This window comes from Oratosquilla oratoria, unplaced genomic scaffold (genome assembly GCF_046742065.1).
Source record: "Oratosquilla oratoria isolate Oo_2021 unplaced genomic scaffold, ASM4674206v1 SCAFFOLD213, whole genome shotgun sequence".
In the NCBI taxonomy this organism is placed as follows: Eukaryota; Metazoa; Arthropoda; class Malacostraca; order Stomatopoda; family Squillidae; genus Oratosquilla; species Oratosquilla oratoria.
In genome coordinates, this window is record NW_027467565.1 from 45,001 (window position 1) to 62,876 (window position 17,876).

The window sequence follows — 17,876 nt, forward strand, 5'->3', positions numbered from 1 at the left end:
CGAGTGGCTGATGGCGTGATGGAGCGCACTTTGTTTTGTTTACTAATTAACTAATTAACAAGATCGTGATCGATGTGGACGTTTGGACGTTTATTAGCTGTGTTTGCGGTGTTTTCGCTGTGTTTCGGTGTTTTTGGTGCTGTTGTTTAGTGCTGTGCAATCACTATGCCACCCAAAGCTAAAGCAAAGCGTATTAATGTAGATATTAAGAAAAAATTAGAGCTAATTAAGAAGTTGGAATCAGGTGTGTGTGTGGCCAGAGTGTGTGAGGAGTTTGGAGTTAAAAAACAAACAGTGAGTGATATTCGTAAAGCGAAGGATAAGTTAAAGCAATATACCACTCATTTTGATGTCTGTGCTAGTAAGGACGAGAAATGTGTTGAACATGCTCGTAAGCATATGAAAATTCCTCGTAGTAAGCACCTTGATGACGCGGTGTATAAATGGTATGTTCAGTAACGTTCGGTAAAGATCAAAGTGCGTGGTGTTGAGATCATGACCGCTGCTGATAAATTTGCTCGTCAAACGAATATTGACTGTAAGGCTAGCACTGGTCTAATTACATTTTACAGGTATTTTGGTATTAATACGTATGTATGCATACTATGATTTTATAAAACTTAAGAGGTGATCTCCCCCCAATATACACACACACACACAAAACAGTCCAAATCAACGGATTGTTCACATCAATGGACACCGTTACCCTCCTTTTAGTCCGTTAATGAGAGGTCTCACTGTACTCGTACACCGTATTCGGCAGGCAGTAACCAGAACTTTAGCCTCGTTCCACTGCTCAAGTAACTATTCAGGAACCATGTTGCTTTTTTCCAATATTCCAACGTGAGTAGTTTTGAAATTTTATCTTCCTTTTTACATAAGTTTGTTTGTTATATTCACTCATTGCAACTTGAAAAGATCGCCTGTGTTTTTGTTAGCCAATCAGAACATCACCTGAGCTGATCTCGGACTCTTAGCCAATCACAACACAGCCTGGGCACAGACTACTCATTAGTAGCTTTTCAGGAACCATGTATCATTCATTCAGTGTTTTTACGTGAGTAGTTTTCAGAAAATATTTCACTTTTTACTTAGGTTTGTTTATAGTTTTCACAATTGACAACAAATCTCACCCCCCCTCGTTGTTTCCTCTCTTATCTTCCTCCTCTCCTTGTCAACCTGTAACATAAAAAAAGATCCACACTAATACAACGCACACATCAGCCTGACATTTCAAGAAAGATCGACAGGAACGCCCAAGGACCGTTGTTTCTTACTGTGAGTTTCCAGTCAGTGAAACTTGAAGAAGCAATTGTATTTAATATTTTTTCGTAAGAATTTTCCCAATTATACTAAGTAAATTATGCTACATGTGAGACGACATGATACTGAAAGACGTTAGTGTATTATACCTTGCAAAACGGGTACAAAAAGAAACTCGAGTAAATAGTTTTAACAACAATGCTTTATTCCATATGGTAGTTTTCCAGACAATTCTCACCACCAAATTTTGTTCAAATGCTGAGTACTCGCCCACCGATAGGTGACGCCTTCTTGAGGGTATTGTGCTGACATCAGCTTACAGTGACGGAATTACATTTACCTCAATTACCCTCCTCAACAAGATGGCGAACTTTAAGTATCCAACTCTGGCTGACCCTCATAGACCTGAAGAAGTGTTAGAGCGACGAAGGGATGGAGAGCGTTTCGGTTCCTCGAAATGTTACGCCAGACGTGCGTTCGAGTAGACACCAGACGTGCGTTCGAGTAGACCGACCAACGCGCATTGTCTCTTCATTTCCTTCGTGACTACAGTGACGACGTCCTCAAACCCAGTTTTAAAAAGCAGACAGAAAGACAGACTGACATACGTTCACTGGGTCTTTAAAGGCCTTCGTGACAGTGCTGTACAGCGGAATGGCGTCCAAACAGACCAACAATTAGCAATACGTCAGTAACGACGATTATTGTGGGAAAACTGTTGTGTAGCCACTCATGATGACTTCTCCTTTCTGTGTTGCTCCAAGGATTTCATAGACGACGATGAGGGCCAACTTAACCTTGCTTCAAATGGAACATCATTTCGTTCTCAGTTGAACGTTATTTTGAATCCAGCGGAACGTTTTTTGGTTCCATTGGAGAGCCCGCCAATCATCTTGGCTATACTTCACCGTAGTGTTGAAACTACGGTCGGACAACGGGAAGAGTTAGCTGGTCGACTTCTGTAGAAAAAAAGACGATAGTTGTGAATAAATATCATGAGCCAGTTGTGGCGATTACCCAAAATCAGATCCGCAAGGGGCTGGGTGACAAAAAATATAAATAAGCTATACTAGGTCCTATTTATCTATATGTTTATTCATTGATTTATTCATCTATCTATTTTCATTCCCTTATTTATTTATCTATATATATTTTCTATCTATTCATTTACCTATACATCTATCTTAAGAACATAAAAATGAAAGAGACTGCAAGAGGCCATAAGGCCTACTCTAAAACAACCAATAATTTCAGTGGTGCGCACTACACGGTTACTAAGTCTATTCCATTCGTTCCATTCTACTGTAAACCAGTTCTTCCCTATTTTCTTCTTAACTGCCTTGCTGCCTTGAAATATCTTATTTCAATTTATGTTTATATATTCTATTTAAATATATTTTAAACGTTTATATATATGTTGAGACATTCTGACAGGTTGATGTAAGCGGAATAGGAAACACAGGAGTCTTAGTCTTGAGTTTATTCCTGACTAGTTTCGCAGGTATGCTTTTTCAAAAGCATACCTGCGAAACTAGTCAGGAATAAACTCAAGACTAAGACTCCTGTGTTTCCTATTCCAGTATATATATATATATATATATATATATATATATATATATATATATACATATATATATAATTCATTCTCTTTTGTATGTAAGCAACTTGTACGCATGCATGTACGCCCAACTCACCTCACGGAAGCTGACACTGCGGCTGATTTTGCCTTTAGTGGAATGTTTTCGCCAGGCGGAGTTGAAATGGTTCCAGGGGCCTCGCAGTTCCCCTGGGTGCTGGCACTGGATGACTGGCAAGAGGCAGGTGTTCCCTGGGTCACCTCGGAAGGGATGAATGCGAAGGTAACCCAGAAGCCCTTTGCGGTTGTGCCTGTTGGGAGAGAGGCGGAGAAAAATGAATGGGGAAAGTGACTACGAGAGGTTCTGTGGCTCTGGGGAGAGAGGAAGAGGAGAGAAATGGGTTTAAGAAGGAAATAGGCAAGAACTGGTTTACCAACAGGGTAGATAACGAATAGAGTAGACGTAGTAACCATCTAGCGAGCGCTGAAACAATGGTTCCTTTTTAGAGAAAATCTGATCATTTTATGGATAGGGATGAAAAGGAGCAAGGGACATAGAACTGCCTAGTGTAAGCCTTATGGTCTCTTGCAGTCTCCCCCATTCTTATGGAGAGAGGTTCTGTGGCTGTGGGAAGAGAGGAAGAGAAAAGTTAAGGGAAAAGAAAGTGATGAGATGACAGTAAGATCTTTCGTATAATACTTCTTCTGGAAATGTAATATACAAAAGATATTGCTGTCATTTCGTTATACTTTTTCCTATGGTGTTGACGCATACATCTTACGGTGAAGTGATGATTCTGTATACACACACACACACACACACGCACACACACACACACATGTATATATATATATATATATGTATATATATATATATATATTTATATGTATATATATATTTATATATATATATATTTTTATATATTTCTAAATAGAAATGTAGTAGCACATTTGTAGATAACACACAGGAACCCACAGTCGGAGAAAGAATAAACTTCGAATAGAGAATAATCCTATATTTCGGCTATCAACTGTGAGGTCAACTGTCCACATCTCTTCTTACTGTAGTTTATAAGTCCCCTCTGTTCTCTATCTTATGTACTTTCCTGAAGAGGGCTACAGTTGATAGCCGAAATATAGGATTATTCTCTATTCGAAGTTTATTCTTTCTCCGACTGTGGGTTCCTGTGTGTTATATATATATATATATATATATATATATATATGTGTGTGTGTGTGTGTGTGTGTGTGTGTGTGTGTGTGTGTGTGTGTGTGTGTGTGTGTGTGTGTGTGTGTGTGTGTGCAGGAACATCACTTCACCGTGGGATATAAAAAAAAAGAGAAAATAAACAACAGACGGTAAGATTTTTCGTGCTTTACATCTTCAGGCTAACATTATCTCTGAGAGAGAAAGAGAGGAAGACAGGAGAGCGAGAGAGAGACAAATAGCCCATCCTTCGCTTTGTGTCCTTTTCTTTGTTTCATTTTTGGCCCGTAAAACATGAGTATAAATATGCACCTGTTGTTTCTTCCTGACAGTCTTGAAAAAATATACATAAAAAATAGAAAAACAAAATAAGATAAAGTACTCACTCTGTAACTTTCATGGCAGTGGTCTTAGTGAAGGCCATGACGCCAGCCTTGGCAGCGGCATAATGATTGTGGCCCTGGAATTCGTAGGCCGCCAAACTCGAGAAGTTGACGACGGCGCCCTTGCTGATGCCAGCTTTGGCTAAGAAGTTCGCTGAGACTTGGTTCACGACGTAGGCTCCCTGCAGACACGGAAAACTTCTAGTTTTGGGAAAGTGGCCAAATGTAACAAGTAACGTTCTATTGCGATATGATTTAGGCATCCTTATAATATGCCAAATACTATCGAATAGTGTCAAGACATCCCTGAGTGATCTACTCATCACTATGTAATCACGAAAAGAAGAAAAAAAAAAATCCAAGTAGTGCTATATCTATCTGCATGTACCAAGGTCTTCTTCTCCCATATAAGGGAGGTAGCTAACCAAGGCACATCCCCCTCCCACACACATTCCACTCCCATCTGCTACCCTTGCTTCCCTCTCAGCTCCTCGTGGATGAAGGGTCCATCCCTGTCTCCCGCCCACTGCCCGGGTCAGAAGCAATGCAAGAAGACACAGGAGCACATCCACAGCAGGGCCGCTTCACTTACATGGTGACCCTCTCTCTTCGTCCTCTCATGCGGAAAATAGAGAAGACGGGGAAAAATGCCTTCAGGCTGCGTCACAATATCATCCATACACATTGTATCTGTAAACAAATTATATGTTTCTGTATTCTTAATCGCGGAAAATATATGCCCGAGGAAATGCACTTCACGCTGGGCAAATTAAATCAATCAGTGATATTTCTGGAACCATTTCAGGCTGCACCGACACGCTACTAGGACAACACACCCTTTTTCACTTCCTTAACAACCTAAAGGTCTAACATTGTCGACCTTACTGTGCTTTATCACTCTTTTTCCTTTGTCTGGTTCCCATACGTTCTTGTACATGGTTCACTCGTAGAGTTATCTCTATCGATGACTGCAGTTATCTTTAGTGCTGCTGATGGGGCATCTCAATGTCCGTTTTCCGCCGACATTTCGCAGGCGTCGCATCAGCCTCGGTGCCCCTACGTCAGTGGACCAGGGGGAAGGCCTCTGGGGGGAAGATGCAAGGGCAAATCAATACCTTACCGAGGCGAGACTCCCCCAGGGAGGACTCGCGTCCACAAACCTTGCAAAGGCTCGAACCTAACGCACTTACCACCGGACTGGATCACCCCCGACGCCAGCATGTCTAAAGGCGTTATCATATTAAGCTATTTTTCCTCCGATTGTTGGAGCAGATTTGCATCCCTCAGCTTTCGGGAAGGGATCGGATATGCTGGAGGAAAATAATCTTCATCCAGCATATCAAATGGCATTCTATGTCATTTGTGGAGAAAACAAAATAGTTTTACGGGGGGAGGGAAAGTTCTGGAGGTGGGCGGTATCGCCGATGAACTGGAGGTTGGAGGAAATATAGCCCAGTGTGATAACCCATTAAAAAGTCTCCGGAAACCTCATCCTCCTTACCTTCAGGTTGATGTCGATGATGTCCATGATGGCCCTCTCGTTCTGGTTATCGATGGCTCCCGTCTCGTAGACGCCAGTGGCGTGGCCGATGAGGGTCGGTGGTCGGCCGTAGGTCTTTGTGGCGGCAGCAAACCCGTCCTGAACTGTCAGCTGGTCACGGACATCCATCTGAACAGCCAAGTGGCTATTCGGTCCTAAAGCAGGTGGACTGAATGATAGATTGACTAGATGGTGGATTGATTAATTTATTAACTAGATTGTGGACTGCCTGTTCGATCCTAGAGAAAGTGGACTGGCTGATAGATTGACTTGATGGTGGACTGGCTGATAGATTGACTTGATGGTGGACTGGCTGATAGATTGACTTGATGGTGGACTGACTGATAAATTAACTAGATGGTGGACTGACCGACAAATTTGTAAAGTGCCATGGTAGGGTGGAGACTAATTCCGCGGGAAGATATTGGAAATGTGATGCTAGATGTTGCTCCCATAAAATGCGATGGTTGAAGCTGGGGTCTGTTTTTGCTACACTCCGTAGAAGTAGGCAACATCTAATTTTTGTCTCAACAAAATCAAAACACTAAAGGTGGCGGCCACTAGGCTAGCATGCTACATGCTTTTGCTACTTCGTTTGAGTAGAAACGACTTCAGTTACAATATTCTAGAATTCCGTAAGAACATCTCAGCAATGCGTCTAACATTCGTATAGATTTATCTTCTCTTGGTTCGTCATTCAGCTTCTCACTCTATGACGCAAGAGTAATTTGACACTTGGAAATTGGAAAAACAAGAGATCGTGACCGAAGTCGTTTCTACTCAAAGGAAGTAGCAAAAGCAAGTAGCATGCTAGTGAGAAATGTCTAATGTGCCACCACCTTATCACGTCAGTTTACTTCAAAAGGAAAGCTACCGACATGACGTCATGAAATATTGCGACGTCAAACGACTCGGCGCAGCTTCCTCATGACGTCAAGTCGTTGGTTTTCTTTCCAAAGTGAACCGGAAATTTATTATTCAGAGGCTACAAGAGAAGGAGTGGGTGGAGGTGGGGGAGCAAACACAGGAAATGGAGCGTAGCAAAAATACTATCATCAATAGTTTGTTAATACTAATTTAACATTAAGTCTACAGGCAGGCCTCGAACTCCAACCTCTGCAGTGGCGCACAGATTCTAAAAATATTATGAGAAAGGAAGGTATTTTGAATATGTAAACATAGGTGAAATGTAGAATTAACACTTTATTCGGTTTGAATATAAATCATCCAAATTTACTTGATTATTTCCCCCCAAATGGTCTGATTGGATGCCCCCCTCCTCCCATTTGGATACCCGGGGTCATCGCCCCCTTCGACCTCCCCCTCCCCCTCTGCACGCCACTGCCTCCACGAATCTACCCTATAGATAAAATGAAACTCATGATCGAGTTCTTACTGTTGAGCATCAGCACCGTTTTCTTTGCCGATTCAAGGTTGAGATCGGCTACCACGACTTTTGCTCCCTCGCGGTCCAGGAGGCGGCACACGCAGCGCCCAATCCCGCTGCCACCGCCTGAGGGCCCAGAGCAAGAAACAAGTAAATGAATAAATAAATAAGTAAATGAATAAATGAATGTCTCACTATCTCACTCCCACAAAGTGGGAAGTAAGAAACCCCAGGTAGGGCTAGTCCTGGTAGTTGAGGCATGCCGGTTTTTTTTTTTTTTTTTTTTTTTTTTTTTTTTTTTATTTTAAGTCCGACGTTAGGCTGCTTCCCGGCCTGGCCAGGGTAAATGAATAAATTATAAAATGTATAAATTGATAAATGAATGAATGAATCGGTAAATGAAAAAAAAATGTATAAATAAAAAATAATAAATATATTGATAAATAGACACATAGATGAATAGATAGATAAGTAAATAGATAAATGAACAGATGAATAATACTTGAATAAGTAATATGCAACTTTCTAGAATGCAACAACATATTTACCTCAAACAACGACAAAACTAGTAGCGTAGGCTTACTATAGTTGGATTATGAAAAATATATATATATTGCTCCACATGAGAGATTACTGACTAAACTCATTTTAACAAACTGGTTTAACAATTGTAAACAGCATTTGTTCCAGAAAGATGTTATGAGTGGAGTCCCTCATGATTCCTTTCTAAAAGCGTCATCATACTGGGTTTTTTTTCCTTCAACCTCCAATTAATTGGCCGTACCACTCACCTCCAGCAGTTTTTCCGCCGTAAAATCATTATGGCAAACTATTTTGTTTTCTCAACAAAAACACAAAGAATGTCATTTGATATGCTGGAGGTAAATTATTTTCCTCAGCGAATCAGATTCCTTCCCGAAATCTGCGGTCTGCAAATCTGTTCCAACAGTCGGAGGAAAAATAGCCCAATGTGATAACGCCTTCAGTGACCCTCCTCATTCGGGGCACAGCACAACACTAGGCCAAGCTCATCTAACCGCCGAACACTGAATGATGATGATGATGATTCATTCAACGTCACGAGCTCCCTCTATCAGGTGGCTAAGACGGTACCCCTTACAGAGGACTTAATAGTGTGGAATTTAATGAACCATGCCCTTGGTCCAACTCGTTGGCGAAAGCGCTCGAACTGCCGTCATCTCGACCTTCGCTGCAAGTAGCGACGCTCTAAACAGCTCAGCCAGCGAGTATCTACTGAGTGAGCTCCTCATAATTCTCACACAACACAATTTATCTGCAGTCCAAACACAAATTGAAATGAATATTTATATACTGTTTCTAATCACAGCAATGTGGGACGGAGGGGTCACAGAACTCAAGGACTGTCAGTCTCCCCTCCCCACGAAAAGAGGTGGTCGAGGAACACTGGTTCGGGTTGCTTACCTGTGACGAGGGCGACGTTTCCCTTCAGAGGAGCTGGAGTTGGAGCCATGGTTTCTCCACATTTAACCAGGACAACGGCAGGTCAACAGGTATTGTGGTGACTGGACCAGGAGCCCAGGCCTATTTATCCGCAGGAATGGAGGGGGGGAACGAGGGAGTAGGTAGTGGGTGGAGGCATGCTTTGTTGTATTATCAGTGAAAAGGTGCTGATTTGATAAAGGTTACTGAGGAGGGCGACTTATCAGGGACAAATACATAAATAAACAACTGACTCACTAACCAACAGACTAACTATCTGTCTAACTAGACAGGTAAATAAATGAATGAATTATATATTTAATTGAATAATTGATTAATGATCCAATAACTAAATAGACAAATGTACTAAACCTTTCATTACGGTAACGCTCTTCGTGGATTTTGCCGAAGGACTTCTGACGACGACTACCTGAGACCAAGGTGGAAGAGAACGCTCCTGAAGGAATTCTCGAACAATGACACTTTCTATGGATCCCCTAAATGCCTGATTTAGTACCATATAAAAGAAGACCCCAAAGATGGTGGGGGCAAGGACACAGACTTGTTTTACACCACTGAGTATATTGAATGGCTCAGAGATGCTGCCATCTAACTGTACGGTGGCTTCGATGTTATCATAGAATGATTTGATGAAGCTGTGGAGTTTTTTTTTTTTTTTTTTTGTTTTTTTTTGTTTTTTTTTATACCACTTCCTCTGGCGAGGTCGAATGCCTTGAAAAGGTCAATAAAGGCAATATATATAGGCATTTGTTCTTCCCTATATTTTTCTTGCCACTGTTGGAGAGCAAATATCATGTCTACTGTTGAGCATCCTGCACGAAAAGTACATTGAGCTTCAGGGTAGACCCTGTATGCAAGAAATTGAAAACGATCAAGGACTATACGGTCATATACTTTACCAACAATGCTATGTCATGAAACACTTCTATAATTGGTGCAGTTCTCAGAATCATCTTTATTTTTGCATAAACCTCGTATACTCGTATAAGTGTATATATTATGATCGAGAAATACATGAATTAAAGGTCAAATTTAGCAGAAGTAAACAAACAGATAGGATCCTACGAATGCAGCTGTTTTCCCATTATCTAGATCAAAGTAGTAAAGGTAAGTGCCTACATATTTACATAGAGTACTCACATAAAAAAAAAGAATTGCGTGACCCAAGAACAAGACCACCAGTATATACAAAGTATCGTAAAGACGGCGGCACATTGAGTATTTCTCGCTAGCATTCTACTTGTTTTTGCTACTTAGTCTGAATAGAAACGACTTCGGTTAGGATATTTTGTTTTCCAATTTCCGAATGTCAAATTACACCTTGCGTCGTATAGTAAGAAGCTGAATGATGAACTAAGAGAAGTTGAACCTATACGAATGTTAGACACATTATTGAAATGTCTTTACGGAAGTCTAAGATATTGTAACCGAAGTCGTTTCTACTCAGACGAAGTGGCAAAAGCAAGTAGCATGCTAGCGAGAAATGTCTAATGTACCGCCACCTTCAACCTCGCCAAATGGAGGTTGCCCGCGAAGACTGTATCAACCCCTCAGTCGATAAGTCTTGTTGATATTGTGAAGAAATCGGGGGTAATGACACGCAGCAATAAATTCAATCTAATCTTACTTTTTAGCTGATTGAAAGACCTCCCCAAAGCTGATAATAATGTTTTGCAATGCAAATGGATTTTTCATTTTCACAACGACATGCCTCATTTCAAAAGGGCATATTCAAATATGTTTTGCAAATGTCCTACAGCGTTTGAGACTTGTTACGCTTCATGGCTTATGTTAGTGATCTACGACTAAAACGCAAATTAAATAATCACTGAGGGTTGATATAGTTATTAAAGACTGTTTCCCCTGGATATTACTGAAAAAATCAAAACTTAATCTATTTGGGATATCGTGGTGTCGTCATAATATTTGAAATGTTCTTTTAATAACGTCCTTGACTACGAAAACAATGTTTGTTCACTTTTCGCTCCTTACATCAGACACAGCCTTAGCAACAGAATGTATTTTTTTTAATTTGTCTTGCGGCAATGTACCAAAATAGAGTATACCTGCCTCTCTCTCTCTCTCTCTCTCTCTCTCTCTCTCTCTCTCTCTCTCTCTCTCTCTCTCTCTCTCTCTCTCTCTCTCTCTCTCTCTCTCTCTCTCTCTCTCTCTCTCTCTCTCTCTCTCTCTCTCTCTCTCTCTCTCTCTCTCTCTCTCTCTCTCTCTCTCTCTCTCTCTCTCTCTCTCTCTCTCTCTCTCTCTCTCTCTCTCTCTCTCTCTCTCTCTCTCTCTCTCTCTCTCTCTCTCTCTCTCTCTCTCTCTCTCTCTCTCTCTCTCTCTCTCTCTCTCTCTCTCTCTCTCTCTCTCTCTCTCTCTCTCTCTCTCTCTCTCTCTCTCTCTCTCTCTAGGTGAAAGTATTCTAACTAAAAAAAATTTGGGTGGGGTGGACGGGGATATCTTGATTTAGAGACTGGTTCTTATATTGCTAAATGTTCTATGCATAAGGAATCCAGAGGTTACCAGACAACTGGAATTGGCTGAGGCGTTGTCACACTAGACCATTTTCCTCCAATTGCATGACCAGATTTGCAGCCCGCAGTTTTCGGGAAGGAATCTGATGTGCTGGAGGAAAATAATTTTCCTCCAGCATATCAAGTGACATTCTACGTAAATTATTGAGAAAAAAAATAGTTTGCCACAGTGATTTGACGGCGGAAACAGTCCTGGAGGTGCGCGGTACCACCGATTAATTGGAGATTGGAGGAAAAATTGCCCAGTGTGATAACACCTTTACGCTACTTCAGATAAGTTCTAAATTTGAATCGGCTTTAAAGAGATTTTAATTTTTCTCTACCTGAAAAATAACGTCCCTTTAAGCCTAAGCGCAAACTGAGACGCAGGCGACACAGGCAGTGCAGAGCAAAAGCAGACTTCCTGTTGCTGAATTGTACGTCAACGTTGGCGTATTGCCCGTAGACTTACACGTGAACGTTACTTATTTCATATTTCAGTATTGTTATTAATTATTACTAGTGCCCGCCCGAGGTGAGGTACGACGGATATGTGGCTTGCCTAGCAAATATGGATATGGATATAGACTGTCTACAAAAGACCATCTGATTTCGTAGGATCGGATTTTGTGGTAGGTCTTTGTGGTAGGTCTGTTAGAAAATGAGAGGTAGTGGTGTGAAAAAAGCGACTATTACTAATAAGTTTTTTTGGGTGTGGTTCAGGAGGCTTAGGCGTGCTCAAGGAGGCCCGGGTCGGCGTTCGGTTCTCTAGATACTCCCTAAGATGTGTGTGAGAGATCTGGATGTGGGGATCCGGGTGGGGGGGGGACGCAGTCATGTCTGCAACTTGTGTCTCCTGTTGACCTTCCAAGTGAAAAATTCCCTGAGACTGAAAGAAATATTAATTACATAGGAGCGCGATATCAATGCGCTGGCCCCATTGGTTTGCTGATATGGGTGATAAGATAGTGGAAAGAAGTGTTAGGTCCCTAAATGTGATAAGATAAGAGGAAAAAGTTGCTACTTAGGTCCTTAGCATGGAAGATTGTCGGTGATCAAGGACAACTTACCATCCGTCACGATGAAAAAACATTAAAAATAAAGAAGAGCAGGAATGGAAACAGGACAAAAAATTATGAAGATAAATGTGTAATCAGTTCCTAATTGAAAATATACATGACAACTGCTTGTTAAGATATTAGGGAGAGTCGGGGAGAGAGAGAAAATTACAGGAAGGGAAAAAATAGTGGAGGAGGATTATAGTGCCCTCTATTCCTACAACAAATATCGAGATGGGTCGGTCAAATAATAAAAAACGACGGAGGGAGCAGGACATTAGAGAAACAATGTGAGAGAGTTTTGATTGCCAAATGTGTATGCTGAGATGTGTGTGTGTGTGTGTGTGTGTGTGTGTGTGTGTGTGTGTGTGTGTGTGTGTGTGTGTATGCGCGCGCCCTTGATCATCTCGACTAATGGGCTACACCAAGTGAGGGAACCCTTAGTCTTATGGGTTTCAGTTGTGGGGATAGGATATGAGGTACTTCCTATAATGCAATTGCCATTCCCCTGCAGCCTTCCATTTACTTTAGCCGTCTTGAGATCCCCGCTCGCTACCGGATTAATCAATATTGGGTCAAGATGGCTGAGACTAGGGATGCACATACCTAGCACAAATTTTTTTTTTCATCAAACGTCAAACGTCACAAGATGAGAGACGTGATGGGAAAGGTCGTCGTCGAACCGACTGACAACCATAAAGAGCTTATCACACTGGGTTATTTTCCTTCAATCTCCGATTAATCGGCGGTACCACCCACCTCTAGAACTTTTTCATCCGTAAAATCACCACGATAAAGTATTTTGTTTTCTCAACAAAAACAAATACATAAAATGTCATTTGATATGTTGAAGGAAAATTATTTTCCTCCAGCATATCAGATTCCTTCCCAAAAGCTGCAGGCTGTAAATCTGCTCCAACAGTCGGAGAAAAAAGAGCCCAGTGTGATAACACCATAAGCAATCAACACTGGAAGAAGAAGTCTTGGTAGGGACGAAGCATGAGTGAATAAAGACTTTCACCGTTTTCTGTGTTTACCTCACCACTTTGCCTTCCATTTGTCCCTCCCATTTCAATGAATATACAAGTAGGTAAGTAGATAAATCGATAAATTATTAAACAGTTAAGCAAAGGAACAAATAAGATTATAAACAGATAAGCATATATTTTTGCATGGAGGCCCGGGGGGGGGGGGGAATTACCTCCTTGTAGGTTTTGTTACTACGTGCAGACTACACGAGACAGCGTTTTTATTTATTTTTCTTATTCAAAACTCTTTACTTTAAAAGGAGCCAAGAAAAGAGGGAGAGAAGGGGGTGGATGGGATGGAGTGTATGGGGATGGAATGGGTGGGAGTGGTTTTTATGCCTTTTTTTTTTTTTTTTTTTGCTACCTCCCTTGTAAGGGGAAAAGGCTTTGGTATATGTATCATTCAAAACACAAGTGGTAACCAATGGTTCTCATTGCAGCCACAAAACCGCTAAAACTATCGAGTTTTTGCTACCAACAAAAAAAAAATCCAACAATGTTTGCTAATTTTATACATTTTGTCATAAACAATAAGCAATACGACAATTATCTACATTCACATTTTACACGCATGCGCTGAGATACTCTTCTAATCATCCATCTCTACTCGTACTTTCAGCCAATGTTCTTTAGCAATGTTGGAGAAAACTTATTAGCAATAACGTTTTATTGATCTATTTATATACATATCTACTGATATATTTATCTTTATTTATTTATCTATTCATTTACTTATTTATCTATTTATCTATTTATCTATTCATTTATTTATTTGTTAATTTATTTATTTATTTGTTAATCTATTAATTTGTTCATTTGTTCATTTATCAATTTATTAATTTATTCACCTATCATTCTATTCACCTATTCATTCATTCATTTATTCATTTATATGTTTATTCATTGTATTTGGCTTCCATTATCAAGATCCTTAGAACAACCATTTCATTGCCTGAATAAAATCGCTTGGCGGAATGCAACAAATGCTAAGTCTTGAATTGCTGTGAAAATATTAACTAAGATGCGTTGAACCTCTTCTTTGCACAAGGGATTTACCTTAAATGAATTAAATCACCTTGTGACACAGAGAAGAAAGGCCGTGAACATTAGTGACAGGATTGGTTGATCATGCAGTTTTAAAGTAACAGCACACTAGACATTTCTCGCTAGCATGTTACTTGTTTTTGCTTCTTCGTTTGAATAGAAACGACTTCGGTTACAATATTTTGTTTTTCGAATTTCCAAATGTCAAATTACTCTTGCGTCATATGTTGAGAATTGAATGATGAAGTAAATTAAGATTATACGGATGTTAGACACATTGTTGAAATGTTCTTACGGAAATCTAGAATACTGTAATCGAAGTCATTTCTAGTCAAACGAAGTAGCATAAGTAGCATGCTAGCCTGGTGTGCCGCCACCTTTACCTAATCTTCTTTGACACATTTTCAAAAATCATCAATCGAAAGGAAATGAAGGGAAATAAATACACGTCCCTCAGTTGAAATCAATCAACAGTAGCTTCCCTAAATTATCTGAATGTGGATTTTTTTTTCCTAGAGGAGCGTACAAAAAGGTTTTGATTGCATCAACCCTCGTGATGGTTGATCAACTACGAACATTATCTGTATTTTTACTAGAAAAAAATAGTGTATGTATATATATATATATATATATATATATATATATATATATATATATATATATATATAATATATATATATATATAATATATATATATATAATATATATATATATAATATATATATATATACATATATATATATATATATATATATATATATATATATATATATATATCAGTGGCGGATCCAGGATAAGAATTTGGGGGGGGGGGGCTAACCTGAATTCCTTCCTCTGAGTAGTCTGATGTATCAGAAGTCTGGAGTATACTTAATAAGGTTTTTCAGATTTTTCTGTATTTTAGACATATATGATAGAATAAATATTCGTTTTATATTGTTACACGCTTGTGCTAGTCAGTGATAAGGCACTGGCACGCGTATACTCTCGCATAGACAGAAATTATTGTAGGATCCGTGTGTAGTGTTAGTGCACATGGACTCATGGAAGTAATAAAAAATAGAAGTAGCTTCAAAAACAGAAATACAAACAAAAACGTGTATGAACTTCTGAACCTGTTAATAAAAGTATTTAAATTACATTAATAACACATAGCATTGTTCATGGGATCTCACACGAACATCAGCCTCCTGTTTTTTTTTTTTTTGGGGGGGGGGCAAATACACTGATTACACTGTCTATTTCTGTCAGAATCTTTCACCAGTTGTGTCGATTCTTGACTGTCCATTCTGGTCATTCTCCCTTCCTCCACTCTTCGCGCTTCGGAGTTTGAGTTTCGAAGTTTCGGAGGTTTGAAGCTTCAGAGTTTCCAAGTCTTGGTATTTGATGCTTCAGAGTTTCGAACTTCGATTACGCAAATTGGTGATACTCTCGCAAACCACTTAGTTTCTTCAAACTGTAATTGATGTATTAGTTAATGAGCTGTTTATGTATATGTATAATTCAGCCAAATTTTACGAGTCACAAGTGATCTGTGACACTCGCCCACACAAAAAGATATTGCTCCACGCAATGTCTAACCAATTACTCCAGTAATAATTACATAGAGACACTGATATGTAATTGAATTGAAATCTAACTGCACAACTATAATATTCTATAAAAGTACAATTACTACACTTTTACGTCTTTCTCGAGCAGTCGGGACATCAGGTCAGCTCCAACATTTGAACTTCCTTTGATGTACCGGATGACCACGTTGAACTGCTGGAGGTACAATGCCCACCTCATGATTCGGGCGTTGGCGTTCTTGGAGGTCCTAAGGCTCGAAAGAGGCAAGTGATCAGTCTCTAAAATAAATTTATCTCCGTAGAGGAAATAATAATACTTTTTGATGCCCTCTACAACTGCAAGCAACTCCTTTTCCACCGTACTATAAATTTAGTTAAACTCCGCTGGCTTCAGCTTCCTACTATGATAACTAACAGGAAAAATATCCCCATCCCTTTCTTGCATCAGGATAGCTCCAATGCCTTCTTGGGACGCATCGGTCCGGAGGATGAAAGGCTGGTTGAAGCCCGGTAGTTGAAGTATCGGCTCCTTGCAGAGGAGGTTCTTAAGCATCGTAAACGCTTCCTCCTGTTCAGGCCTCCATGTCAACTTATTAGGAGCATTCTTGTTGAGAAGCTCTGTGAGTGGCAAGGCGAGGACAGCAAAATTCGGAATGAACCTGCGGTAGTAGCCCACAAGTCCCAAGAACGATCGGACCTGTTTCTTCGTGGTCGGCCGAGATGCATTCTTGATCTTCATTATCTTGCTATCCTGGCATCCACATCGTCCTTCGCCTAAGGTATGTCCCAGGAACTGTACTTCCTGTTGGAAAAGTTCACATTTAGACGGCTTGACTGTCATATTCACTGAACTAAGTCTCTTAAGTACCTTCTCCAGGATCTCCAGATGTTCCTCGAAGGTAGAAGAGTGGATGAGTATATCGTCCACAAAAGCTTCCACTCCATGGATGCCGCGCAGAACTTGACGCATGGCACGGTTAAAAACTGCTGGGGAGTTGGTAAGTCCAAAAGGTAGTACTTTGAACTGGTAAAGTCCGTTGGGTATTGCGACTGCCGTGACCTGTTTGCTTCTCTCCTCCAGCGGAATCTGGAAGAATCCTTTCGCCAAATCCATCCTGGAAAAGATTTTGGAGTTGGCGGCCTTTGCAAATATTTCCTGCTGATTGCTCATTGGCTCTGCATCCACCTGGGTTACTGCATTTACTCCGCGGTAATCTCCACAGATTCGTACACCTCCATACTTCTTGCGTACAACGACTATAGGACTGCAGTAGGGAGACGATGACTTCTCTATGATGCCTGCAGCTTCCATGTTGTCTATCTCCTTCTTGACCGCATCCACCAGACGAATGGGTATCGGGTATGGCTTCAATCTGACGGGTACGCAGCTCGTCAGCTGTATTTCGTGGCAATCCACCTTGGCGACTCCAGGCTTATCGGAGAACACTGCTGAATGTCGCTGGAGAATAGAATTTATACGTCTCTTCTGCTCTGGACCAAGCCTCGGAGGTACTTGCACATCCTCCACCGTTTCGCCTTGAATAGCTTCACGGGTAAGGGGTGCGCAATCTGTCAATTCCTCAACCTCTGGTATAACCACGGCAGCAGAGACCATCTGCGATTGCTTAAACTGGCCTTCGACAATCTGCAGACACTCGTACTGTTCAGGTGATAGCACACGATCTCCCCTATTCAGCAAACATTCTTGACCAACTGCCGAACATGTAACTTGAGGTGTGTAATATTTCTTCAGGATATTAATGTGGAACCTCTTTTGGTCTGGTCCCACTTGCACCAAGTAGTTCAAATCATTGAGACGTTTGACTA

The 17,876-nt window shown here is 40.6% G+C and overlaps 1 protein-coding gene across 1 annotated transcript; it reads right to left on the reverse strand.

Moving 5' to 3' along the window:
• Positions 1-1,447: 1,447 nt before the first annotated feature.
• Positions 1,448-8,938, reverse strand: LOC143022873 ((3R)-3-hydroxyacyl-CoA dehydrogenase-like). Its single transcript, XM_076181261.1, has 6 exons — positions 8,800-8,938; positions 7,366-7,482; positions 5,931-6,124; positions 4,433-4,611; positions 2,958-3,150; positions 1,448-2,222 (listed from the first exon to the last, which is right to left on the reverse strand). The coding sequence occupies exons 1-6, from the start codon at positions 8,846-8,848 to the stop codon at positions 2,208-2,210; spliced, it is 747 nt and encodes a 248-aa protein (XP_076037376.1). The 5' UTR covers positions 8,849-8,938; the 3' UTR covers positions 1,448-2,207.
• Between the last annotated feature and the right edge of the window lie 8,938 nt (positions 8,939-17,876).